The 27,077-nt window shown below is 37.0% G+C and overlaps 1 protein-coding gene across 1 annotated transcript in view; it reads right to left on the bottom strand.

Moving 5' to 3' along the window:
* Positions 1-27,077, bottom strand: part of si:ch211-186j3.6 (neural-cadherin) — a 393,221-nt gene that overhangs the window by 18,648 nt on the left and 347,496 nt on the right. The window contains exons 34-35 of the mRNA XM_059351714.1: positions 22,764-22,944; positions 11,337-11,581 (exon numbers count right to left, since the gene is read on the bottom strand). Coding sequence (XP_059207697.1) covers positions 11,337-11,581; positions 22,764-22,944 — 426 coding nt within the window. The remainder of the gene's footprint in view (positions 1-11,336; positions 11,582-22,763; positions 22,945-27,077) is intronic.

Genomic DNA, 27,077 nt, shown 5'->3' with positions numbered 1-27,077 from the left:
TTTGACTTACAATGCTTGGGTGGATCATAATGTACTCACGACTTCCTCCGCAGTACATCCAGCTCTGCATGACTTAAGTAGGTATTAATGTACTTTCAGCTGGAGAGATTTGGGTATTCTGCAGGATATGAAGAAGAATCGGGTGGAAGACTCAGTGAGGGGCTGTCTGTGCTGTGTTTAGTCAAGATTAAAATGGGTTTGGGCCCTGAGCTCGCTGCTGCGCTGTCAGACCACTGCCGCTTGGAACACTTACACAGCAAAGATTGACTTTAGTGAAATTGACTGCTTTTTGCTTTTGGGCATTGTAAGCTGATTGTCTCCAGCTTGATGCAGCTGTTTTAGGCAGATCTCTCGTGACAAAAAGATTGTGAATTAAAATGGGAGCAACCTCAAAAACCATTGTCAAACTATGTGCTTGTACTTCAGACAAATTACCATCAAGCATGCATCAACCTTTCCTTGTTTGAGTTCTTCACTAAGGCCCTTAATCATCCATGTAACCCGTTCACCGTGTTGTTTGGAGCGGCTAATCCAGATAGTGTAAAAAGTAGTTATGAAGCTACACTGTAAAAAAATAATCTATTTAATTTACGGAAAAATACCGGCAGCTGTGGTTGCCAGAACTTCACCGTAAAAAATACAGTGAGTAGGGTTTTCTATTCTAAATTTAAATGTAAATATCAGCAAAAACTGTAGTAGTCCTGTTATTTTTTAGGGTAATTGTGTCATTCATTCACACATCATGGTATTTCTCCATAAATTTTGCATGAATTTGTTATATTTTACAGCAAAACTGTGTGTTTCCTACAGTTTATGACAGAAAAAAAGTAAAAATGTTGTGCTATTCTTTGATTTACGGTAATTAAAGGTGTCTAATAATTCATTTATTTTTTACGCCCTATTTCTGATGTATTTGACAGTGTTTTAGTGTTATTTTTACAAACATTTTTTACAGTGTAAGGCTATCTCCCTTTCAACATTGTTAGCCAGAAAGTTGATTCTACAGTCTTGGAAATCTGAAAGGGCTCCTCAGTGGTGGAAAGTAAAAAAGTACATTTACTCAAGTACTCTACTTAAGTACAAATTTGACTTACTTGTACTTTACTTGAGTATTTCCATTTTATGTAACTTCATACTTCTACTCCACTACATTTTAGAGGCAAATATTGTACTTTTTACTCCACTACATTTAGCTGACAGCTTTAGTTACTTTACAGGTCGTGATTTAACATAAAAAAAATACATTTAAAGTGATTTGACTTGTTGTTTTTTAATTAAACCTTGTAACAGTATATTAAATAGTTAAAACGATCCCTAACTTGATCAAATTACATTTGATTACTTGTGCTGCTTACATAAATACAACATAATATAAATCCAATAATATACTTGATATATATAAAATAATCTGAGAGGGTCCATTCTGCATAACGTGTACTTTTACTTTTGATACTTTAAGTACATTTTGATGCTGATCATTTTTTACTTTTACTTCAGTAAGTTTTGAATGCAGGACTTTTACTTGTAGTGGAGTAATTTCACAGTGTGGAATTAGTACTTTTACTTAAGTAAGAGATCTGAATACTTCTCCCACCATTGGGGCTCCTACATTTGAAATGTGGTTGAGAGAGCTGGGAAATGTTTTACACTTGGAGAAAATCAGATACATCATATCTACTAAAGAGGATATCTTTTTTAAAATATGGCAACCTTTTCTTGATTTAATGTCTAAAAACTGAATTAGTGCTATTCTGTTGCTGTGCCATTTATGTTATACCCTTGTTTTGTTTGTCTAATGTCAAAAACTCTGTCAAAAAAACAAAACATGTATTGTTCTGTGTAGCCCCACACTGTAAAAAATGTTTGTAGAAATTACAGTAAAACACTGTCAATTTGCATAAGAAATAGGTCGTAAAATTAAACATTGTACATCACTGTAGTACTTTCAATTACTGTAAATCAAAGAATAGTATAAAACTTTAAATTCTACCGCCATAAACTGTAGAAAAACACACAGTTTTGTAAAAATATGTTCATGCAAAGTTAATGGAGATATACCATGATGACACAATTATCCTAAAAGTAATGGGATTATTCAGTATAAATTACAATTTTTGCTGATATTTACATTTACATACACTCACTGTATTTTTTACGGTGATGTTCTGGCAACCACAGTTGCCGGTATTTTACCGTGAATTAAACAGATTTTTTTTTACAGTGCACCTATTATCTCTAATTTGTATATACAATTTGTATATATTTTTCTGTTATGAAAACAATAAAAATAAATACACACAAAAAAAGCACGCATTAACCTTTTGTTGCTTGTTACGCTGCTTTACTAAATGTGAGACTTGCTGACTAGAACATTATAACCTTTTGGGTATTATGGTTCCAATAAATTCCTCTCATGTGGCTTTGCTTAAGATCATCTGTGTGAGAGACTCATGAGTTACTCTATGTGCCATTTACAATATTGGGTTGTAAGAAAAAACTCTAACTCCAGGTAGTTCCAGCAAAGTTCAACAACTTCATTGTGTAAAGGAAAGAAAGTAAAGTATCATGGGTTCAACTTCAAAGATAGAGAAAAATAAAATATATATGGCATGCATCAAAGTTTAACAATGACATTTTATTGAATTCTACTGAGGGAATTAGCTAAATTGTTTCAATGAAGAAGAATCAACACTGTAACTGTGAAAAACACAATTAACTCAAGTTCATTCAGTCATTTTTAACCCACAAAAATGACCAGTTTAAAGTGAAAAGCCTGCTAACTAACTGCTTTGAACATTGCTCTTTTGAGTTAAAAAAAAGCAGAGTTCTTAGTTTTGAAACTTATCAAAGTCAAGTTACTATTTCTCTCCATTGTCTTCATTAAAAAAAAAATAATGTTAAAAAAAAAACAACTTAGTTTGAATCTCTCTCACGTGCTGTTCAATCATTCCTCAAACGCTCAACAATGCACAAAGATAACCTTGGAAACATCTTCACCTTGAAGGAGTTTAGTGTGATAGAATCAATGCAGCAATCATTGAACTGACTGCCTCGCTCATCTGGGAGAGGAGATTGTATGGATATATTCAGTATGTGACTCACTGACCAACATCTGGGTCCTTAATCTGAAATCCGTCTTCAATCTCCACACTGAATCTGTACGACTAATGAAGGCCCCACAGAACCACCATAGTGGTCTTTCTGCATATTATAGATACTCACAAAAGAATCAGAATACTTTCCAGTCATGTTTTCAACTGTCCTGATGTTAGTAACTGAACTAATAGTCCACTTTACATCTACACTCATGGAAAGGTTTGTTCACTTTCATCGAGTCCTTTCTTAACCCATAAGAACCCATGGTGACACCAGTGTAACAACCACTTTAAATCTTCTATAATCTCTCATATTCAGCTTTATACTTCACATTAACTCATTAAATCCCTAAGCGATGTATACTCCACACCCTGGTGTGGTGGTTATGTGACTGTGACAAGAAGTGACTTCTCCAAAATATGGCTGTAACTGGAAATAGAAATGTGAAGTAGCTAACTTTAAAAAGCTTATTTTTTTGTTACGAGGCTATATCTAAACCCATTTAACAATTCTAATCTGTTAATAGGGTGTCCTGTATTGCATTAAACTTGTTCTGACCATATTTCTTGAACAAATTAAAGTCACAATTTTGATATATGTTATGGAGATGCAAAAGAAAAAGGCAAATTTGTGTCTCCGAAGCAGAAAATGTGTCTAGTTTTAAAATAAGAAATATCATAATCATAAATACCATACACGCCCATTGTAACGTATCAGTCACATCTTAGATCTTTGACATTTAGGGGTAGTATTTAAAAAAAAAAAAAAAAAACAGAAATGTGTTCTATGTAGTCCACTTATAGAACACATCCTTTAAGGATAACTGGGTCTGGGTTCTTATGGGTTAATGACGGGACAGAGAGCATTTGGACGGACATTACTGGTGATTAACTGGTGTCCAGAATGCATAATGATAGCATGTTCCAATGCTTTCATAAAACAATCTGAATGATCAACTATTTGATGTAAGAAATGAAATGATTCACATTTTAATTCTCACTATGCTTTTCTATGTTTCCATGTGGTTCGTCTTCAGGGTTTTAAATAGCAATGATTTGCAGCAGACAGCTCTTAAATGTCAGAATTGTTTAGCTGTGTCTTATATGTACCAAGTGTCCTACTTGCAACCACAGTTCTACAAAAAATAGTACAACTGGCATGCATACATCAATACAAACAGATAAACATTCACTGTGATGGATTATGTATTTTAAGTTGATAATCTTAATACATGCAAACCTACTGCACCTACTGGTTCTTTCAAAACAAAAGACTAAATGCTACTTTCCACACTGACATGGCCATTTGCATCATCATCATCATCATCATCCACATCTGACCAGCTGAGCTTCTCTGCAGTCTAATCTCTGCATCAAAACGTACAGGATCCTTTTTCATCAAAATGAAAACTGAAAAACATCTGCACTGCAGGTATGATGCTGTACTGACATAGAGTAGGTATTGATCTGAGCCCTGCAAAAGTTAGTTTAAACAACAACAACAAAAGTTTATCTCTCACTGAATTAAACGCTTCCTTTCAAGTGAAAGGAAAATATAACAGAAGGTGTTTGAATTATTAATATTCACAAACAGCATTCTATTTGTTGTATAAAACAGATTCAGAAAATCTGTTATCAGTTTTCTGCAAAGGAAAGGAGCAGGGACAATTCCAGATGCTTTCTGTAAAAACAGGCAAGTCTGTCAATGTCAAACCAACTGTAATAACTCCAGTTAAGAACGTAGCATGGAAATGTTGAGAGAGAAATGGCGATAGAAAAACAAGAAGGTGAGGAGGTGCATGTTAAACGAGGATGATATTTATACCCGGCTACAAACATGAAGCCGGAAAAAAAAAAAGGCAAATAGAAAAAATGAATTCCCGTTGTTGGGTGCCAAATCAATATTCAAGTACCATGATAAATTCAGAGGGCAGGGTTATTAATCATTAATATTGTCAAGAGATAGTCGATTGGACCTTGACTCAGTGTGAGAGCCATGCTGACATTTCTCAACTCAAAACTTTGTTCTGAACTCACAATCCTAAAGGAGCGCCCTGGGGACTGTCACTGGGTCAGCACTGCTGCCTACAAGTTCCATCAATGGACAGAACAAGTCTAAAACTATCTGGATGAAACTGTTCAGGGGCATCAACTCAACTACAGTAATAAGAAATAGCAAAGTCATTGCAATCTACTGCAATCTACAAGTAAAGCTTTTGAAATAATGATGAAATGTAAAAGAAAGCACAGATATACATATTTACACATGGCATATCCTAGAAATGTTTTTGCTTCCTTTCGACTGATTAACAAAGTTAAGAGTTCACAGCCATCATGCTAGTGATAGGCTCTCTGATGGCTCTACTTGTTTATAGGGGTGCACCCATTGCAATTTTCTGGCCGATCACCGATTTTTAAAAAGCCTGACCTGCCCATTCCGATTTTGGCCGATACCGATTTTTTTATAACTCTTTTATAACTAACTGAACCTTCAATGTTTGAATCTTATTTTATTGAAAACAATAACACAGCAGTATTTTTCTTTAACAAATAAAGGAAATCACAATGCCTGAGGTAGTTAATAAAATACTAAACTGAAAATAAATAGCAACAATTTACAGGACAAACTAACAAAAGAACTGCAACCATAAATAAAGTGTCCTGAGTTTTTGGTTTCGTTATAGTACAACGAACAATATTCGAATAGTCATTAAATGAAAAAAATCGAATAGTTCATCATATCTGGAAGGAAAAAAAGTAAAGCACGGGGGCAGCGTAGCATTTGATGATACAGTGTGGCGGCTAGATGCCAAACTGTAGAAGAAGAAATAGAATGTCTGCTGCTTGTTGTAAACAAACAGAGATTGCTAAGTGAACACCTCCTGCAGCAGCAGCACATACACACTGTACTGCTACAGAGCTAACTGCTGCTAACGGCGGCTCTTCTTAACGAGCCGGCCTCCAGCTCGTTAGCGGCTCGTTAAGAAGAGTAAGAAGGAGTCACTGGATTTATCTCCAGTCGCTTTCTTGAAAAATAGTCTCTAAGGGGGTCTGAAAAGTTGCCAAATTTAGCAACAAAGTTGGGAGCACTGCTTCGCCGGTGGGGGGTTATTATCCAGGTAGATAAGATCGGTTTGACGTAAAAGAATCGGCCGATCGCCGATCCCGCAAAATTAAGGAAATCGGCGCTGATCGATCTGCACCCTACAGCATGTTATTTACATTTACATTTAGTAATTTAGCAGACACTTTTATCCAAAGCAACTTAAAGTAAGAGTAAAAGCAAACAATCAAGGTATAGTGCAATAATGTTATGTTTACCATCATCACTAATCTATGGGGACCATGTCACCATGCTAACATTTGCATGCTAAAGTAATTTGTTTTACAGGTATTTGGTCATAAATGAATGTATTGGATAAAAATAGTGATGGTGAAGTGAAGCTTCAGTAACTATTTTATTTATTTTATGCCCAGTGGAAGGCCTTCCCTGTTCAACAAAGGAATCACACTGAATTGCCATTATCTTCCTTTAAAGTAAGCGCGCCATCTAGTGAGTGAACAAAAACAACGAATGGTTCATGGAGCTTCATTTGGACATCACAACATGATGATGGCAGTAGAGGAAAATAAAGAAGATGGTCAAAGATATTCAAATGAATCCTCTGGGCAACATGACTGTCCCTATGAAAATTCATTAAGTAGTTGTTGAGACGTCTCCCTCTATACCATACCGGACCATCCTGTAGTGGTGCAAGAGAAAAAATCAGGGAATCACCAGATATATCGAGATTTATCCCCTGCAATCAACAAATGTCAAAACAAAACAAATGAAAGGCAATCCATAAATATAAAATCAATTTAGAGTCTCCTCATTTGCATTGTGGCTATGATACAGTAACTGCCAAGTTTTGCTGCATGAAAACTCATCCGTATGTATCCTGACATTTCAGAGTTGACCATATAGGATTGGACAATAAGATCAAAGAGAATGACCTAATATGAATTCTGAGTGGGTTCAGTCTTTAATCTTCAGCCATCATAACATTCTCAAAAGACCAGCTCATTTTTTTCCTTTTTCTTCAGCACTGCATCAAGAGAGTTGCTGCACTCCTTTTGTTCTTGCTATTCAAACATTTGGAGTCTGTACAAGCAATATTGGACGAAGTCATAAGAAAAAAAAGTCTCTCTTGTTGCTACTTAAATTGCAGAGTGAGGAATGCTTGACCGATCGAGCGCGGAATGCTCTACCGATTGAAATTACTACCAAAGCCCCCGGAGCATTGATCTCAATTTCTGCAGGTTTGGGTAAACAGCACCTTATACGCTTACAAATCAAGTAATTACCACTTAAAACAGAACTGAGCCCGAGCAGGATCAAGGTCAGATGTCGCATTTCAAATGAGCCCGAAGCCATGGTTTGAAAAAAGACATTGTGGAATGAAGGTGAGAAGAAGAGAAGGAGAAATGATCATTTGAACGGCGTCAGTCTGGTCTCAGGGTGAGAAGGAGCTGCCCTCTGAATCACCAATGAGACAAGCAGACATGGCCAGCAGCACTGTGACATTGACACCATCCTTTTCAACACAACAGCTTCTGTTTCCACTTCTCTCGCTGTGCTACGCGCTACCTCCACTTTGTCATCTTTTTCCGTTCCCTCTTGTTTTCTTTTGGTATTGTACTGTGTCTTGTTTTATTCTGTACGTCTCTGATCTGTTTTCTTCTCTTGTACTTTGCTCTGTCTCATACTGCTCTTTACCGTTCTGTTGTATTGTCCTCAATTAAACAAGGGGAACATGTCACCGTACTGACAACTCATTCTCCATGTACGACTACGCCCGCGGCGCTTTCTCAGCAGAAGATCCTTTAGGAATAGCAACACAGAGCTTAAGGTACAGGCAAATGAATATTCAACAAGCAAAACAGACAGGCAGATGGAAAAAATGTGGATTTTAACAATAGAAACCAGACAGTAGCATGTTGCGGTGCATCCACCCACAAGGCTGGAGGAAACGGCTGCACAGTAACGGTGCACAAGTTTTGCTGCTGTAGCACTAAGCTACGATTCTTCCCACGACTTTCTGACTCTCTTCTTTAAGGGTGGAGACGGGGGATATCAATTGAGGGGGTCAAATAACTTTAAAGTCATCAAAATATATACAAATAGGAAAAGGTTTTGCATTTCATTCAGTGGAGTTAAAATATGGAATGGGATGTGTGAAGAAATAAAACAATCTTCAAACATGAAACACTTCAAAATCAAATATAAAAAGCATGTCTTCACACGATATAGGGATGAAAACGGGTGTGTAAAATGACAGTAGGTGGTTATTGTTGACGTTTTATTTTTTAAATATGTTATTATTTTTTCTTTTTTGTGTGTTATTGTTGTTTGTTTGTTCATTGTTGTCTCATTATGACTACATGGGTGTATGTTTACTTATGTGTTTGTAAGTTAATAACAAGTTATGTGTGTTAATAATGGTAATAATGAGTTTATAAACTACATAACTATGTGTTATGCATACATATATCTAAATATTATTGTTATATAACTGAATATAGTAAATTAACATAGGGAGAAGGGATTTAATAAGCTTTGGCTTCTTCCCACTCCTTTTGAACACAAATAAGTGTTGAGTCTTGTTGTTGTTTCATTTTGTGTTGTTGTCTTGTATTTATTGTTGTTCGTTTGTTTTTAAATGTTCATCTTTTATTTTGTGTTCAAATAAATTCTCAATCAAAAAAAAAACTTTTGGTGAAGAAAGTCTCAATGTAGTAAAAACTCTGGTCGGTTCATGGCTGGCTTTCAGCTATATCATAAAGATCATTATTTCGCTGTATAGGTAAATTATATTTATGTTTTTGTAATACAAGACATGTTTAGACAAGGATGTTAACTTGTCATATTTAAGGAGAGGAGGTGGGAGTTTATAATTTAAAATATTCTGTCATGTTAAATGTTTTGTCTGACTCTTTTTTATTATTTATTATTATTTGTTTTCATATTCGAAATAAACTTAAATCAAATCAAAAAAATCTAATTATCAAAGGGACATGCAAATGAAAGTCTGTTTTAGTCCTCCAAACAAACGAAGAGCCAACATTGGCAAAGTTCTTGTATAAAACTTGTATAAAACTGATAATAAACCTCCTTCCATTTTAAAGGGATTCAAAAGTTGCTTCCTGAGCTCTAATTCTGTGGGCCGACGCTCAAACACAGCTGAGACAACTTAGTTCCTCCAACAACCCACCCACCCACTTTCCCTAAAAAAGAGACTAATGATTTGATTTTAATGGATTTTGTAATTTTGTGTTACTCTTTGTCTTTAGGGAGTCGTGTTTTGCTATACTGCTTTGGGGGATGTAAAGAGGAATTATAACGTTCCCATGGAATCAGTTAGTTAGTTGTTGGGTACATCTGAGCTCCCTTTTCTTTTCTTTATACATTTTGGTAAATTGGTATCAATACAATTATGCCAAATTAGCTATAAGCAGTTTCAGTCTGCAGTGTACCTGACTGTGTGACTGTACAGACAAATGCCACTGGATCACTTTGATACCGAAGAGAACTTTAAAATGTGTTGATTGACACCCTCATCAAAATGACCATTCTCCCCATGATTGATTATGGTGACATCATATACAGGTCTGCATGCAAAGGTACACTTTCCAAACTTGACACCCTCTACCATTCCGCCATCTGGTTTGCCACAAACGCTCCCTTCAACACACATCACTGTACGCTATACTCTCTGGTCCACTGGCCTTCACTTCACACCCGTCGAAACATGCACTGGTTTACTTTTATTTACAAAACCCTTCTTGGTCTTACACCCCCCTATCTGCATCACCTATTGCACCCTTTGTCTGTCACACACAATACCCGGTCCTCACTCTGCATCAAATTAAAAATACCGAAAACCTCCACCTCCATTGGTCTCGCATCCTTTCAGTCGGCTGCTGCCGGTGACTGGAATGCTCTGCAAAAAACCCTCAAACTGGACCAGCTCATCTCCATCCCTGCCTTCAAAGCTGCATCTGTTTTTCTATCATGTAATACCACCTCACCATTTTTTCTCCATATTTCTTTTGTTGACTGTTGTCTGTCTGTCTGTCTGTCTGTGATATTGTTGTAATTTTATATATATATATGTATGTGTGTATATATATTTTGTTATTTGTTATTGTTGTTACTGTTGTTGTTGTGTTTTTACGATCTTTACTGTGTTTTACTCCCTAGCCCACCTCCCCTTCCCTCAAGTGGCCCTTGTCGCTTGTCAGGCCGCCATTGTAAATAAGAATTTGTTCTTAATGACCTGCCTGGTTAAATAAAGGTGAATGAATGAATGAATGATTCTCTGTTTATGATGATTTTAAGTGGATTTATACATGGTTATATGCAACGGACAAAGATGGTGTTCAGATTCGACTAAGTCATGACTTAGAAAAAGTAGAGCACATGGCTATGGGGGATAGGATTTATAAAGCGTCTGAAAGCTGTGTGTCACAGACTCTGCTGCTACCGACTGTGTTGGTGAGTGAGACAAACTACAATAAACAACTTCCCATTGGCATGCACCTGTCCCTATTACCTCGCACATTAATCCTCTGAGAAGTCTAAGCTAAAGGGGGCCCTGTGCAGTAAGCATTACTAGTTATTACTGGAGGGTTAATTTCTAAATCACATCAGCTCCCCTGGTAATACTAGTCCTATGTGAATTTGTCTTTAGTCTGAGTGTGACAACAATCCCTAGGGTCTTGCTATACCCACATCCCTGTACAACAAGCCTCAAAGGGTAACGTGAGGCACTAATTATCAAAGAAACATCCAGTACATCATTAAAAACATCTGGTACATTATCATCATCATCGTGTGGGTATATGTGTGTATGTGTGAGAGGAAGAGAGAGAGAGAGAGATTAGATTTTGCTGTATTAAATTTTCTTCTCTTCAGAAATTTGGAGACAGTGAGTGTTATTATGAAAATAGTCATCATGAAGACAATGATGAAAATAGACTCCAGGTTGACAAATAACAAAAATGTCCCTTTACAGTCTAATGACGGGGTCATTTCTGATCCTGGTTGGATTCCTTTGTGTTTCTTGAGCATCTTTGTTTCATTAGGAAAGGTAAGATGCAATCACAAAACAAACACACACACAAAAAAGGCCCTCCTGGTGTGTAATTATCTCCTCATTACTGTATGTGTAATATGCACTAGATGTGATATATAGCTACCTAGTAAGGCCATGAAGCAGATACAGATGGCAAACAGGGAGCTGAAGCTGAGGCCCACGTCCTCCCGGTAGATGGCCAGTGTTGTTTCACAGTGGCGTCCTCGGTAGCCCTCGGGGCAGTGGCAGGTGAACTTGGAGGGTGACTGGGCCACGCAGGTCCCCCGGTGACACGGCCGAGTAGCACAGAGAGTATAGACACAGAACTTCCTGGTCCCGTTCACACGGATCATGTGGCCAGGAGGACATCTGGGAAGAAAAACAAGCATATTTTATATTATACATATATTATTTTGTACAAAGATGATATATGTTGGGTTTTACACAACATTAAAATTCTCAAAAATTTAAATTTAATTCAGTTTAAGTGATGATGAAACCAATACGTTTTTTGTTGTGGTAATAATTTAAAAACAGTCTTTGGAAACAGTGGAAGATAGATAGATAGATAGATAGATAGATAGATAGATAGATAGATAGATAGATAGATAGATAGATAGATAGATAGATAGATAGATAGATAGATAGATAGACAGACAGACAGACAGACAGACAGACAGACAGATAGATAGATAGATAGAAATAAAAAAAAGAAGAAGATCAGTTGGTTGGTTGGCAAGATGAAGGTAATTATACTAATGATATGATGGCAAAAATGCTATAGTGACTAGGCGGTATATAATTGAAATAATAACAATAGTACAGTATATAGTATATAATATGTAATAATAAATAAATAGTAACAATATAAAATAAAATAAAATAATTATAAAATATATGATATATAATAAATAAATATATAATAATAGTAATGGTAAAAAGGTACTGCAATCTATAAAAAGTTTGTTTGATCTATCAGAGGATTTAAGAAAGACTCATTTCAACATTTTTGGGAATCGGGAAACAAATACACAAAGCAAACTCAAAATCAGAGATTGTCTAATATGACATTTCCAGGAGTGATAATATATATTATATAATATAATATATAATAAATTATGATAAAAAACAAATAAAAAATCATATCAAAAAAAAAAATACACTATACTCAAGCTTCATCTTGTTTTGTTCCCTTACAAAACACAAACAATTTGTTTATTATAAAAAAAATTGATTATTAAATTAAAATCTTTGATTTGAGATACTTGGTTAATGTTAAAAGGGCTTAAATCAAGTATAAAATGATTACCTCAAAGTACTTATATTTATGTTTGAAACGAGAGAAAGTCTTTGTGATTTGAGAGTAATTTGGATATTAAAAAAATAAAATCATAATCCAGCTATATAATAACAATCGTTATTTAATTTCAGCATGTAGTCTAAGATCACTCAGATGTGTATGACAGCAGATCTGATGAGGTAAATGTGTAATAATCCCTCCGCAGTTACAGATGCACCAAAGAAAAAACAGCATGTAAATAAAAATGGTGGAATGAGAGAATTTAAACAAATTATGTTGGACAGTTACAGCAATAGAAGATACAATAAATATGAATATGAATATACAGGACAAAACAATGTTTTATTGAATGTTTATTACTTTTTCCCACAGTGAACGACTCTCCTTGAATCAGTGATTTTCCACAGATGTACACCTTAATAGAGCATAAACTGGAGGGGAGGAAAATGCTGACTGTGGCACTGGCGGTAACAAGGATGATTTTATGCAGACGGGGGCACATTTTCTGCCTCACTTCAGAAAGCACCACTATAATTAAAAGCTCATTTGGGTGTAACAGCTCAAACAAACATTTTATGAGCCCATTAATTCAGGATCCCTTTCAATGTCTGTGGAGCAGCTCCAGGCCGTACATTTTGATGACATCAGAGATGAGTCTTGCCTCTGGTCTCTGGAGATACGTTCATGCTTATAAATATTGACTCAACTTTACTATGAAACAGCAACATTAAATTCAAAATGGTACTGTAATTTATCTCATAACTTTTGCTCCTCCTCCATTAAAAAGAATCCAGATGAGACAGTGAAGGGTTAACTTGCTGCTCAGTCTGCCAAACTCTGACTTATGTTCATGTGCAACTAAACACCTCTAGCGATTTACGTTTACTGGCAATATTTCTAAGGTTTGAGGATGCTGGATGGGGGTGTAAGTGTCCAACTTTGACTTCTCCATGTCCTGTCTCGTGTGGGCATTCTTGACGGCAGTGAACAGAAGGTGCAGAGTGTAATGTGGTTTGGCTAGAAGGGCCTTACTGAAGAAAATACTACCGCTGAGAGTCTGTCTTCAGCCTCACAGCGTCTTCTGCACAAGCAGCAAACACAAACACAAGTGGCCCCAGAATCACAATGTTTACTGTCCCCATGTGGTCTCTCAGGTTTCAAAAACAAAACAAAAATGACATCTAAACACTGTACTATACGAACATGATTTGTAGTTCAACACCAATAACTTGTAAAAAACACGGGCATCATTTTTTAAAGCTGTCTTCTGTTTATTTGGCCACTTGGGAGCAGTGATAAAAGACTTCATGTGTGAATGACAGCAGGGATCATTACTCTGTAATCAGTCTGTAACCCTAATTTCCCACCTCAAGACCTGGCAACATATCAGGAGAAATGCTGGTAGAGTTGTGTTGTGAATGAAGGCGGTAACATTGCAGGGACAAAGACTTGAAGAGTTAAGTCTGTCTGATGGAAGACACTTTTATGCAGCTCCAAAACTTGGAATTAATTGCCGCTGCACATCAGACAGGCCTCCTCACTGTCTCATTTTAAATCTCTTCTTAAAACCCACCTCTTCTCTTTGGCTTTTAACACCACGTAGAGTGTTGATTTTATGTTGTTTTTATGATTTTATGATTTTTTGTTTTTATTGTATTCATGCATATTTTATTTTGTGCGGGCAGTACATTTTACATTTTATTTAATTTATTTTTTATCCCATTTTTAATTTACTTTATCTTATTGCATCTTACTGTTCTATTGTTTACTACATCTCTTTGTATTGTGTTATGTATGTGCTATATAAATAAAGTGGATTGGATTAGATTGGAGGGATGACTCTACTATGCAGACTTGTTGAGAATCAATTAAATAATTTCAAGCTCCTTGCTCGCCATGTTCCTTAAATCTCCTGCCTCATACGCATACATCGAGCCTTGCCACATCTTCTTCTTCATTTATCTTTTATGACAGTGGGAATCCGTAATGAATGTGCACGCTGCCATTATCTGGACTGCCCCTTGCCCTGTTTATTCACAGCATCACCAAAAGGTGCAAGAGGAAAATGTTCCTTTATGTAATGCATGTGTGAAAAGTGAAAAGCACTGCCGGTGCCTGGCAGGTTATTTAAAGGAAACGATGTGTGAAAAAGGATTCATACCCATACCACAATATGAAGTTGTTATGGCAAATGTGTTAGCAAACAGTTGTCTTTGTACATATTGAGCACACACACATTAGAATGCACTGTGGAGTTGTTTCTGGCCACTCACATATTATATCTGACTCCACCAACTGTTAACAAAAATATCTGGCTCTTCAGCTGCTAAATGTCCTACCATGTTGACGAGCTATGCTAACTTCGTCCGTCTGTTGCAAAGTGCTGGGAAGACAGTGTACAGTGGGTGTATCTGAGTTTTTTTCCACTGAAAACATCTGCTCGCTGTTTTTGCTCTTTGGGGGCGATTTTAACCAGAGCCAAAAAAAAAAGGGCAACATTGCCTGTCTACTTACTATCAGCAACATAACTTATTTCAGGGGTTTCCTGATTGCTTTTCCAGCATTTCAACACAAGGTACAGTACATTCATTCCCATGAGAGCATTAAGACATGATTTTATTTTTGCCATTAACGGCCAATACAAAGTGGAATGAAGTCAGTATCCTCTTTAAAACTTCATAAAAATCACAATTATAAAAATCAATTTTAGAGTTATAAATGACTTTTCTTATCGTAGTTTTAAATGCCAGCTATCTTGATAGCAAGAGGGAAAAAAAGTGACCTAGCTGTTTGAAACAACATTTTCAAAAGTAATTCACTGTGGGTGGGATTATTTAGCTCAGCGGTCAATATTCATTATGCTGCTGGAGACTGTTGGTGTTGGAAACAGGAAGCCTGTCAGTCAACGAGACAACGGCGCTTCTCTTTTCTCTGCTTGGTCTTATCAGCGTCTGTCATTAGCCATAACTGATATCAGTGCTGTGTGTCTCATCGTTACGTAGATGAGCATGCATGCTCGCCCACAGTAATTAGTTAAAGGTGTGTTGTTTTAACAGATATCCATCTTAACTGCCACACTTTGTTTTCTGTTGCACCGAAGAATGTGCTTCTTTAAACACAGTGAAGGGAACAACGGCAAGAGAATGGAACAGAGATTAGTCGGGTCTTTATAATAATGTTTTGTAGTGAAATTGTGCTTTTGTAAACCAGCTATTCTCAACCTTGGGGTCGGGACCCCAATTGGGGTCGCGAGATGATTTCTGGGGGTCGCCAAATCATTTTGGAAGTCAGCTCTGTTTCCACTGTGTTAAAGTGTTCATGTGTTTTAGTCTTTTTGGTCATTTAATGTATTTTTTTGTCATTTTGTGTCTTTTTTGGTCATTTTGTGGTCAACTTGTGTCTTTTTTGGTAATTTTTTTTCTTTTTTGGGTCATTTTGTGTCTTTTTTGGGTCATTTTGTGGTCAATTTGTGTCTTTTTTGGTAATTTTGTTTCCTTTTTTGGTAATTTTGTTTCTTTATTGGGTCATTGTGTGTCTTTTTTGGTCATTTTGTGTCTTTTTTTGGTCATTTTGTGTCTTTTTTTGATCATTTTGTGGTCAATTTGTGTCTTTTTTGGGTCATTTTGTGTCTTTTTTGGGTCATTTTGTGGTCAATTTGTGTCTTTTTTGGTAATTTTGTTTCCTTTTTTGGTCATTTTGTTTCTTTATTGGGTCATTGTGTGTCTTTTTTGGTCATTTTGTGTCTTTTTTTAATCATTTTGTGGTCAATTTGTGTCTTTTCTGGTCATTTTGTTTCTTTTTTGGGTGATCTGAACTGTGCGTGTGAGATTCTGTTCAGTGAGTGGGGGTCACAGACAACATGCATGTTAAATTGGGGGTCGCGACTCAAAAAGGTTGAGAACTTCTGTTGTAAACTACTATTCTTTTTTTGGGGAGGGATGTTTGGAGCTAAGACACAGTGATTGTAGGCAGGACTGTTGGGAGACGTACAAGATGGAACAAGGCTATCTCACACACACCACCGCCAACTGTAAATACATCTGAACAACAGCTAAGAAGAGCAGGCTGGCACACTGAAGTGATGGAGCTGCCCCTGAGGGGAGTTCAGCTAAGTCACAGCAGCAGCAGAGAGAGCTGATCTCTGAGACCCCGAGCAGTGGCCATGCAGAGAGTGAACCACACACTCTCCCCAGACGGGTGAGGCTGCACGCACACTTAGTTAGGTTCAATATCCACGACTAATGCAACATGCATGGAGAAGTACCGAGTCACAGGCTTGCTAGCAAATTAGGTTTTACAACAATCTGGATTACAATAGCAGGTTAAAGCAGCATAATATTCACTTACAGTGAATTTTCTCGGCATAATGAGCTGTATAATATATGTTCAATTCAATTCAATTCAATTCAACTTTATTTATAGAGCGCATTTCATGCTCAAAGCAGACTCAATGTGCTTCAAAATGTATACACATAATTACAGTTAAAAAAAAAACAACAACAACAAAAAACACAGAAAAAACAAACAAAAATGGATTACAAATTAATTGAAGAGTGCAGGTAGACAAGCTATTCCATATTCACCACATATACACTTACTTACTCACACATGTGCACCCACTCCCACAACCACACATGCACACAATTCAACCAAATGCTGTGGAGAAAAGATAGGTTTTTAATCTGTTTTTAAAAATGGCTACTGATGTGGCAAGTTTAACTGTGTCAGGCAGGGTGTTATAATATATATATATATAGTTATAGTTATAGTTATATATAACTATAACTGGACAATTGCTGTTGAGGGGATGTAGCAAACCAACGATTGAATAATTTAAATGTCCTTTTTTAATTAATATCAAGAGTGAATATGAGTGTATGTGTACCTTTGAGCCCTGGGGAGAAGAATGATCCACACTAAAGTATTCAACTATTAGACTGTGGCCCCCCTGAGTAATCACGGATCAAACACTTGGGCTTGAAGGACTCGCTGCCAACACTTACTACTCTCTAATCATCTTCCAAGGTTTAGGTCAAGTGGTGAAAAGAGAACAAGGCGAACAAGCAGTGGGGCTGGAAGGGGAGACGAATGTGTGTGTTAATGTGTGTGTGGCCGTAGTACATGGGTTAAAAAACTGAGCAGGAGTGAGAAAGATGAGAGCCACAAAAACCAAGAAATGGAGGGGCAGAGAGCGGGAATGAGAGCAATTGTAAGAAAAAAAAAATGGATGGAGGATGGATGATGTGGGTGAGTGGATCAGAGGAGTGGAAAAAAGGTAGAGGCGAGATTAAAAGCTAGGCTGCACAGGCTGAATGGAGGCTGATGTTTCCAATGGTAGAAAAAAATTGCTGAGATTAGTAGATGTGGCTAAGAGCACTCCATGTGTGAATCCGTCCGTGCCACAGGAGAGGCTTGTTAGTTGTTGCTGCGGCTTTTCATCGCACGACATTTCCCATTTCCCTCTGACAAACAAACTAACCCTCATACACAAAGTCATACAGTAGTGTACGTGAAATGTTGATAAAGCAAAAATGCGAATCCCATCAGGGTCAGAGGGCTGAGGAAATAATTTATTTTTATCTCCAACATTTTTGGCGTTTAGCTTAGTGACTGAGCAGATGGGGCTCAGTGCCTTATTCACAGCCTTTAAAGGGAGTTGTAGTTGCTGCTGAACACACTTGCTCTTGAGGGGATTACATTTTCGTAGTCTCTCTGAGGCCATATTTAGAGTGACAATAACCACCACACTGCATTCATAGTGTAGCAGGGATGTGGTGGCAGAAGAAAGAAAGATCCTGGCTCAGCTTTTGCCAGGAAGTCACCATGTAGGCCAGTCGTGTTTACCTCACAGGCACCGAGGCGGAGAGGGAAGTTGTTTTATTGGGAGGACTTGCCAAAACTGTACAATCCTCCCTCAAAGAGCATAAACTGCTCCCACTGTGTCAGTGTGTTTGAGAAGGCTTCAAAGTGGACTTCCTGGTTTGTATTTCATCCTCTCACCAAAAAAACCTTGAGCAACATGCACAGTCTGCAACAACTGAGGCTCATTGCTGTACATCCAAGCTTAGAATTATAATGATGTTAATGTTAAAGGAACACTCCACCGTTTTTTCATGTTAAAACATGTTATTCGGGTAAGTAAGACGAGTTGATACAGACCTCTTGCGTCTCAATGCGTGCACTCAATCGCCCTGGCGCGCGGAGCTACTTGGCTAGCACTTAGCTTAGCCCAGTTCATTCATTAGGATCCAAACAGATGGACAGTTAGACAGTTAGCACTTCGACTCGGCGCAGTAATATCATCACTCCTGACGGAAGTGAGAGGGAGCGGAAGTGATGATATTACTGCGCCAGTCGAAGTGCTCCCAAGTGCTATTCCGCCATACATTATAGTTATCCTTTTTATCCGCTTCGAAAAGCGCCACGTTTTATTTTGTGTCGCCATACTTGGTCGTTTAACTACTCGTGTAGCTGTATTTAAATAGGGAAAACGTGGAGGAGTTTGGTCGCTTCTAACTGTCCATCTGTTTGGGTCCTAATGAATGAACGGGGCTAAGCTAAGTGCTAGCCAAGTGGCGCCGCGCGCCAGGGCGATTGAGTGCACGCAAGAGGTCTGTATCAACTCGTCTTACTTGACCGAATAACATGTTTTAATATGAAAAAACGGTGGAGTGTTCCTTTAAGTGATGCATAGGGCTGGGCGATATGGCCCTAAAAGAATATCACGATATTTCAGGCTATTTTTGCGATAACGATTATTCTTCACGATATTACGAAATACTTAAAAAGATATAGCAAATATGATTTTTTTTTGTCTGTATAAATAAATAAAAATCTTAAATGTAGTGTGAAGTGCAAATCTCAACAGTTGGCAAATACAAAAAAAATTACTCTTGACTCTTGAGTATGAGCAAATAATATATAATAAATATCCATTTAGGGGTTCCGGGGGCATATTTTAATGACATTTTGTAAAGGAAAATAAAGGATTTTGTATGTTTTATTTAAGGCGTCTTATTTTGACAGTCTTTTTGTAAGTTCTGTGGTGGATTCTGTTAACACAGTGTGCTCTTATTTTGAAAGCTGCATGTGTTTAGCGACAGGGAGTAAGTAGCTTTTTGTGATTAAAACAACTTTAATTGTTAGTTAATATTAACCTTACGCCACTACATCAAGAAGTAGGAATGTTGCCAATATCATGATATTCATTTTTTTTAACCATAAAAAGAATATACCGATATTATCGTGAACGATACGATATGGCACACCCCTAGTGATGCACACAAATTTTTTGGTGCATTTGGAGTTTTTATTTTTGTCAGTTCTGCTGCCATGAATCTCACAGACAGTTTCACCTCCAGATGTGTGCAGAGGCCAGTTAAAATGAATGTGTGATGTCATATGAAGCACTGTAGGACTGACTTTGAAGCTTCTCCTTTTTTCTCCGTCAGGCAGGCTGAAGGGATGATCTGAGTTCACATGACACCCTGCACATGACTAAGAGGCTAAATGAGTTTACTTGCTCATTTGTTTCTCAAAGATCAGATATCAATTTCAAAAGAAAGCAAAGTGAACACATCATTTGTGATGACCTTCAACCAGTCTGCCACTTGGAGATTGTCTGGCAGCCACATCACATTCTTGTCATTTCAGCCTGTGGTTTTTAATCAAGAAACAGAGAATCAAGACAAGTTATTTCCAGGCAATGTATGTACACTAACACTTAGAGCCCTGAAGCGACAGTCAACCAGACATTTAAGCCTGCGGGAAAAGGTAGAGTGAGGTCAGAAAGAATGCTGTTGAAGAGCTGAGACAGAATTAGCTACAGTCAGTTTATGATCTCTATCAATCTTTTATCCAGAGTGATTATCTTAAGGCTTTGAGAAGGGGATCCACCAGAGTCAGACTCCTCTGAGCCACTGATACAAAGAAAAGTTTAAAGTGATATTGCAGCACAGCTTTGGCACTTCTATAAAGTTTAGAGACGTGCAGACACAGAATGGTACAAATTGATGCAGCAAAGGTGGTGATATCCAGCGTTTCAACACTAAATGATCATGTTCATTGCAGGTGCTCGTGTTTTTGGGGAACAGAAGTATCCGTTTGCAACTAATGATCTCTACGACTACCACTAATAATCGTTAAGTCTCACGACAGTTAATGACGCTCATGCTCGTGTTTTACAGCACCTGGCATGCTGGTGTTGAGACAAAGTCTGTTCTCTTGTTGAATATTGTTTTCCTCTTGATGTTTTCCTGCAGCGTCTCCCTCCATTATTATTGGGAATTGGGTTTGGTTCAGATTTAGGTGGGAGGAAACACATACACAGGAGAATAGTCTTCACCACAACATCAGTATGGATGAAGCCAGTTCATATGAATATTTGAAGGACTTTTATGAACACATCAGTACTGATTCCAAGAGAAAAACAATCACATATTTTTCTGTAAACTGTGCCCACCGGGTAGGAAAAAACAAATCCTGACATCAGCCACATCGTCAATAAATTTGAAACGACATATTGAGTTGAAGCATGAAAAAAATTAGGAACTGGAAATGAACGATCTCATCTTTTGGGATAGTGAACAATGAATGTGAGCTGAACTTGGATTTAGCTCTTGTGAAGTGTGAGACATCTTGACTTTTACTCCGTAGACTGAGCTCTCAGACCCACAGCTGGGTCCTTACCACAATACAACTCCACAGCATCATTCTGCAAAAGCCAACATTTTTCAAAACTCCACATCCCATTTTTGTTGCAGGCTTTATTTTCTTAATATGTGTTGGTAAGAGTGCTTCCACCAGAGGCAAAGAAAATATCATATGACTGTACGCACAGCAGTGAGTTCACAATGTAATGATAGTAGACGATTTTTAGTCTTACACATGCTGCATCACTGATTGATTTAAAACAAAGTATTCCTATCAAAGTATTAAGAACATTGTGAGTAAAAGGGAAGACTTGCTATTCTGTCTCACAGAGAACCAACTGACACATTTTCCCTCAATTTGATCATTTATTTACATTAAACGCCTGTTTTATGATATCTGACATTGCACAGGTTTTACATTAACCCTCTATGGTACGGTGTTGCCCTCAGGCAACATACCAATTTTTGTCCTGTCACATTTCTACAATGCATTTTTTTGAGTGATGCGATACTTTAAAAAAGAGGGAAGAGTATAGGGAACCAATAGCAATGCTTTAACTTGTCACATGATCTCCAGGAGGCCATATTGAAACCCTATTTTGCAGACTTTTCCAAAGGAAAAAGCTTTGCCATTTTGCACGACAAAAAATCACTCAAATTGTAATTTGCTGGCCCTTTTAAAACATTTTTTTAAATTAATTAAATAATGGAAACTTGTTTTTAAATTTAAAATGTTTTGTATTGTACCCTGTTGAAGCGACTGTATTTAACACATGTTTATTAAATATATAGTGTTCAAATTATGTTAAAAAACACAAACAAACACTTTTTCAATTATTGTGCACCGTTATGGTACGTTGCCTACGGGCAACAAACCCCAAAAACCTCCACAAAAAAAATACAAATTATAAAATTTCTTCAAATTATGTTTATTTTGTCTATTTTAAGACGAAAAAACACTCACACATTTTTTCCTTACTGGTATCATAATGCGTACCTTAGAGGGTTAAATAAAGTTACGTTGGGAGTAATTCCTGTTTGTTCTGTGTAAATAGTTTTGCTATATATTTATGAATTCATACAAACTGTTGGCACAAAAGTCCCTGGAACTGTTCAGATTTATCTTTTGTTTTAAACAAGTCCCATGAGTCATTTTCACTCCAGTTGTTGCTGGGTGATTGCTTTCTATCATGCCAGGCAGGACTTTCTGTGCTTGTTCACTACATCAAGTGGATGGTAAATGGCTGCCACACTCTCCTGTCGACAGCCCAGCCTCCTTATGCACGTGAGCAAATGCTTCTTGAGCCATAAAATTGTTGTCATGGAATTTGACATTTCACCAGCTTTTGGAACAAATACAATTCTCAGCACGATCTCAAGTAGGTCAGGGCCAAGTTGCTTCAAAGCACTTTTATGTCGCTAAGAACAAAAATAATGCCAAGGTCAAAAGCTGAAAAATGGCTTCAGAGGAAGAGTGAGTTGGTTTAAATGCGTGTGTCTTCAAGCCTGTGTGCCAAAATGATGGTGTGTATGTAGAACATCCAAGTGTGAATGGGCTTGAATGTGTAGTTACATGTGGTGTGTGCAGGGTTGTGTGTACCTGCATTCGTGCACTCTCCACAGGTCAACGCAGGTGAAGGGGGGGCTACACTGGTTCCTTTTGCAGGAGTCAGATGAGCACCCATGGGACAGGCCCTGCACGCTGACCTGGGAAACCCCATCTCGCGGCTGGCTGTCCAGTGGCATGTAGCGACCATTGAGGCGTACGTCCCTCATGCAGCCTGGAGAGAGAAAAATGGAAAATAGTTGAGTGGAACAGGAAACACACTGCTGCCACATTCAACTACAAAGTCACATAATTTAATCATACAGGTCTACTTCATGTAGACCTTTTTAAACATAAGACAGTTTAAAAACAAATATAAAGACATCATCTTTACAAAGTACAAACATTTAGAAAAGCCTCTGTAACATGGACAAATGTAGACTATAATTTTGTAATATACAGTACAGGCCAAAAGTTTGGACACACGCCTTCTCATTCAATGCGTTTTTCTTTATTTTCATGACTATTTACATTGTAGATTCTCACTGAAGGCATCAAAACTATGAATGAACACATGTGGAATTATGTACTTAACAAAAAAAGTGTGAAATAACTGAAAACATGTCTTGTATTTTAGATTCCTCAAAGTAACCACCCTTTGCTTACTAGAATATAAGACATGTTTTCAGTTATTTCACACTTTTTTGTTAAGTACATAATTCCACATGTGTTCATTAATAGTTTTGATGCATTTACAATGTCAATAGTCATGAAAATAAAGGAAACGCATTGAATGAGAAGGTGTGTGTCCAAACTTTTGGCCCGTACTGTACATGGTAATTGTATTTATGTTTATAATATTTATATATATATATATATAGTAATTTACAATATACATGTATAGGTATTCACAATGTTATATAAATTGTTTATAGTATATGTATATATATAATTATATTTGTATGTGACTATATTGATTATTCATATGTATATAGATATACTGGGACTAGATACGTTTTTTTACTTCTTCCTACCCCATTTCGAGCTTGCAGAAAGTGTCTGTTTTTTTCAATTTTTTTTGCTTTTTTGTTTTGTTTTTTATTTATTCATCTATTAATATTTAAACTTGTTTTTTTTTTTATTGCTTGCATGTTCGAAATAAAGACAATCAATCAATGTACCCGGTGAGAAATGTTGATAGATTACTGGCTCCAGCAGCATACATTCACCCTGTTCTCTTTAGTGGACACAATGATAAACTGCATTTCTTGTTGTAAGGTGTTCATTGGAGTATCTTAAAATGTAATTTTTACTGTTGAAGGAAATCTGTGAAGAGGAAGATTTGCATACATGTTGTATTTGTATAAAGTGCTCCGTGGTGCACTGATAGCGGTGCTGTTTACACATGTCACTGCTTAGCTGGGTTACACGCCCGAGACACTTACCAAAGGGGAGTAAACATATTTGAAAGGCTGTTTGCAAAACGCTGCACACAGTTAATAGAAAACATTGCAAATAGGGGCAAAATGCTTCCGCTTGGAACAAACCCCGATGGGTCTGGATCCTGGAAATTAAAGCTGGAGTGCAATACTTTTACATATAAATGAACATCCGTTACATTCAAGCCCTTTCCCAATTAGTTCACAAATGCTGATTAAGCCCATGGCCGACAGGGAAAGCTCTCTTAGTGCCGATACACCGGAGCTGTGGTGTCTTGTCTCTGGCTTTCCCGTACTGGCAGTGGTGGAAAAAGTATTCAGACTGTGAACACTGTGAAATTACTCCACTACAAGTAAAAGTCCTGCATTCAAAACTTACTGAAGTAAAAGTACAGAAGTATCAGCATCAAAATGTACTTAAAAGTATCAATATCAGCATCAAAATGTACTTAAAAGTATCAAAAGTAAAAGTACTTTTTATGCAGAATGGACCCACTTGGATTGTTTTATATATTCTAAAAATATATTGTTGGGTTATTATTTCTGATGCATTTATGTACGGACCACTTTAATTTTCTCAAGGTAGGGCTATTTTTTACTACTTAATATACTCTTATGATGTTCAATTTAAAAAATGTTAACATGTTAGCAAACATTTCATATTAATTATGTTTTTATGTTAAATCTTGAACTGAAAAGTAATTAAAACTGGCAGCTAAATATAGTGGAGTAAAAAGTACAATATTTGGAAATACTCAAGTAAAGTACAAATATCTCAAAATTGTACTTAAGTACAGTACTTGAGTAAATGTACTTAGTTACATTCCAACACTGCGTACTGGCTCATCGTAAGTAATTCAATTTTGTTTTTTTACGCAAACCAGCCATGACCAAAGGAGGCAGGTAGATGAGAGTATGGCAGAAGCTATGGAGGAGAATTATCCAAAAAAGGTTTCTCTGCGTTAAAGGAAAGGGTTAAAGTCAATAAAGGAAAATGACCGCCAGCAAGGACAAACACGGAGCTCATCTGCAGGCAAACGCCATCAGCACACATGAAATTACTGTCACTGCCAGAGGGGGGTGAAAACAAAATATCTGCACTGCAGGCTCTAAAGAAACTTCTGGTTTGATCCAATTTGGATGTTATTTTATAGGTTTAGCCAACGTTTGTAACACATATTTTAACAATGCTCACTACTGAACAAAGTCATTAATGAGATGTGGTTTCCTGTAGAACACAGTCAGATGATGAGACACTTTAAAACAGGTCGGCCCAACTTGTAAGAAAGAGAAAACAAAGGTGAACAGTAAAGTTACTAACTCAATTATTCTGGTGAAACTTTAAACTACTGGACTTTCTGTAGCTTTTTTATCAGTGACACATTACTACATGTTGAATGTTGTCATGTTTTAATGATATGTTTGTCCTGGTTATCATTTATTTGTCCCTTGTGGTTCATTGCTTTTGTTTTATTTGGACTCTCTGTGGCTAGTTGTGTTTAATGTTTTGCTGTTACTTATCTCACTTTACACACAAATAAAAGGTTTCAGTCAGTCAGTCAGTCAGTCAACCAAGCAGGCAACCAATCAGTAATTTTGACATTCTCTAGATCAGTAGTGCTCAACCTTTTTGAGTCGCAACCCCCAATTTAACATGCATGTTGTCTGCGACCCCCACTCACTGAACAGAATCTCACACGCACAGTTCAGATCACCCAAAAAAAAAAAAATTACCAAAAAAAAGACACAAAATTACCAACAAAATGACCAAAAAAGACACAAATTGACCACAAATTGAACACAAAGTGTTCAAAAAAGACACAAATTGACCAAAAAAGACACAAATTGACCAGAAAAAGACACAAAATTACCCAAAAAAGGAACAAAATTACCAAAAAAAGACACAAAATGACCAACAAAATGACCAAAAAAGATACAAATTGACCACAAAGTGATCAAAAAAGACACAAAATGACCAAAAAAGACACAAATTGACCAGAAAAAGACACAAAATTACCCAAAAAAGGAACAAAATTACCAAAAAGAGACACAAAATGACCAAAAAAGGAAACAAAATGATCAAAAAAGACACTAAATGACCAAAAAAAGACACTAAATTACCAAAAAAAACACACAAAATTACCAAAAAACACACAAAATGACCATGGTGTGTATAGCTTAAGTGCACACACTGGTTTATGATGCACTACTAGCTGATCTAACTATAAATGTCAATGCAACTTTTCCTATTTGGAGTAAATAATATTTATTATTTATAAATTAGAAGTATACAATAACTATTATGTCCAAACTCTAAGATGATACAATGGAGCAAGTGATCATTTCTTCAGGATGCATGTGTGGTATTTATATTCTGATTGTTTAATTACTAAGTTAATGTATCAGTTAACAGCTCAAGCCCTCACTGCCTCAGAGATGTTCAGAAAAGCAAACGTGAACATACAGACAGGTTTCTCAGCAGACTCTTTCTCTGCCACCATCTATCACGTCCGCCTCTTTTGAAGGGAAATGCTTTTAAAGTCCATTTAATAAACACATGCATTGTCTTTTACTGCCCGAGGCACAGCTGTCTAACTCCGTGGAGCTTTCTCGCTCTCTCACTTTAAATCTGCATCTCTCCATGGTTATGACCTCTTTCTCACTCTATTATCATACTGTGGCTTAGCTTGTTTCTAGTTTTTTTGTATCTGAACCGGAACTCTTTACTGTCTGAATCTTCTGACTGTATTTGCTAACATTTGGGTTCATATGTGCACAAATCAGTCTGCTTCTGCTTCTTTTCTTTGCAGTCTCTCTGACACTAGGGTTGGGCAACAAACCCAGTGGTTCTACACAGGGGCCTCCAGGGGCCACTGCCCCTGTGGCCCCTGTGTCAAATTAATAATAAAATTATCAATTCATAACAATG

This window comes from Centropristis striata, chromosome 2 (assembly GCF_030273125.1).
Source record: "Centropristis striata isolate RG_2023a ecotype Rhode Island chromosome 2, C.striata_1.0, whole genome shotgun sequence".
In the NCBI taxonomy this organism is placed as follows: domain Eukaryota; kingdom Metazoa; phylum Chordata; class Actinopteri; order Perciformes; family Serranidae; genus Centropristis; species Centropristis striata.
Note: the sequence above shows the minus strand (reverse complement) of the source record. Positions and strands in the feature narration are given on the sequence as shown.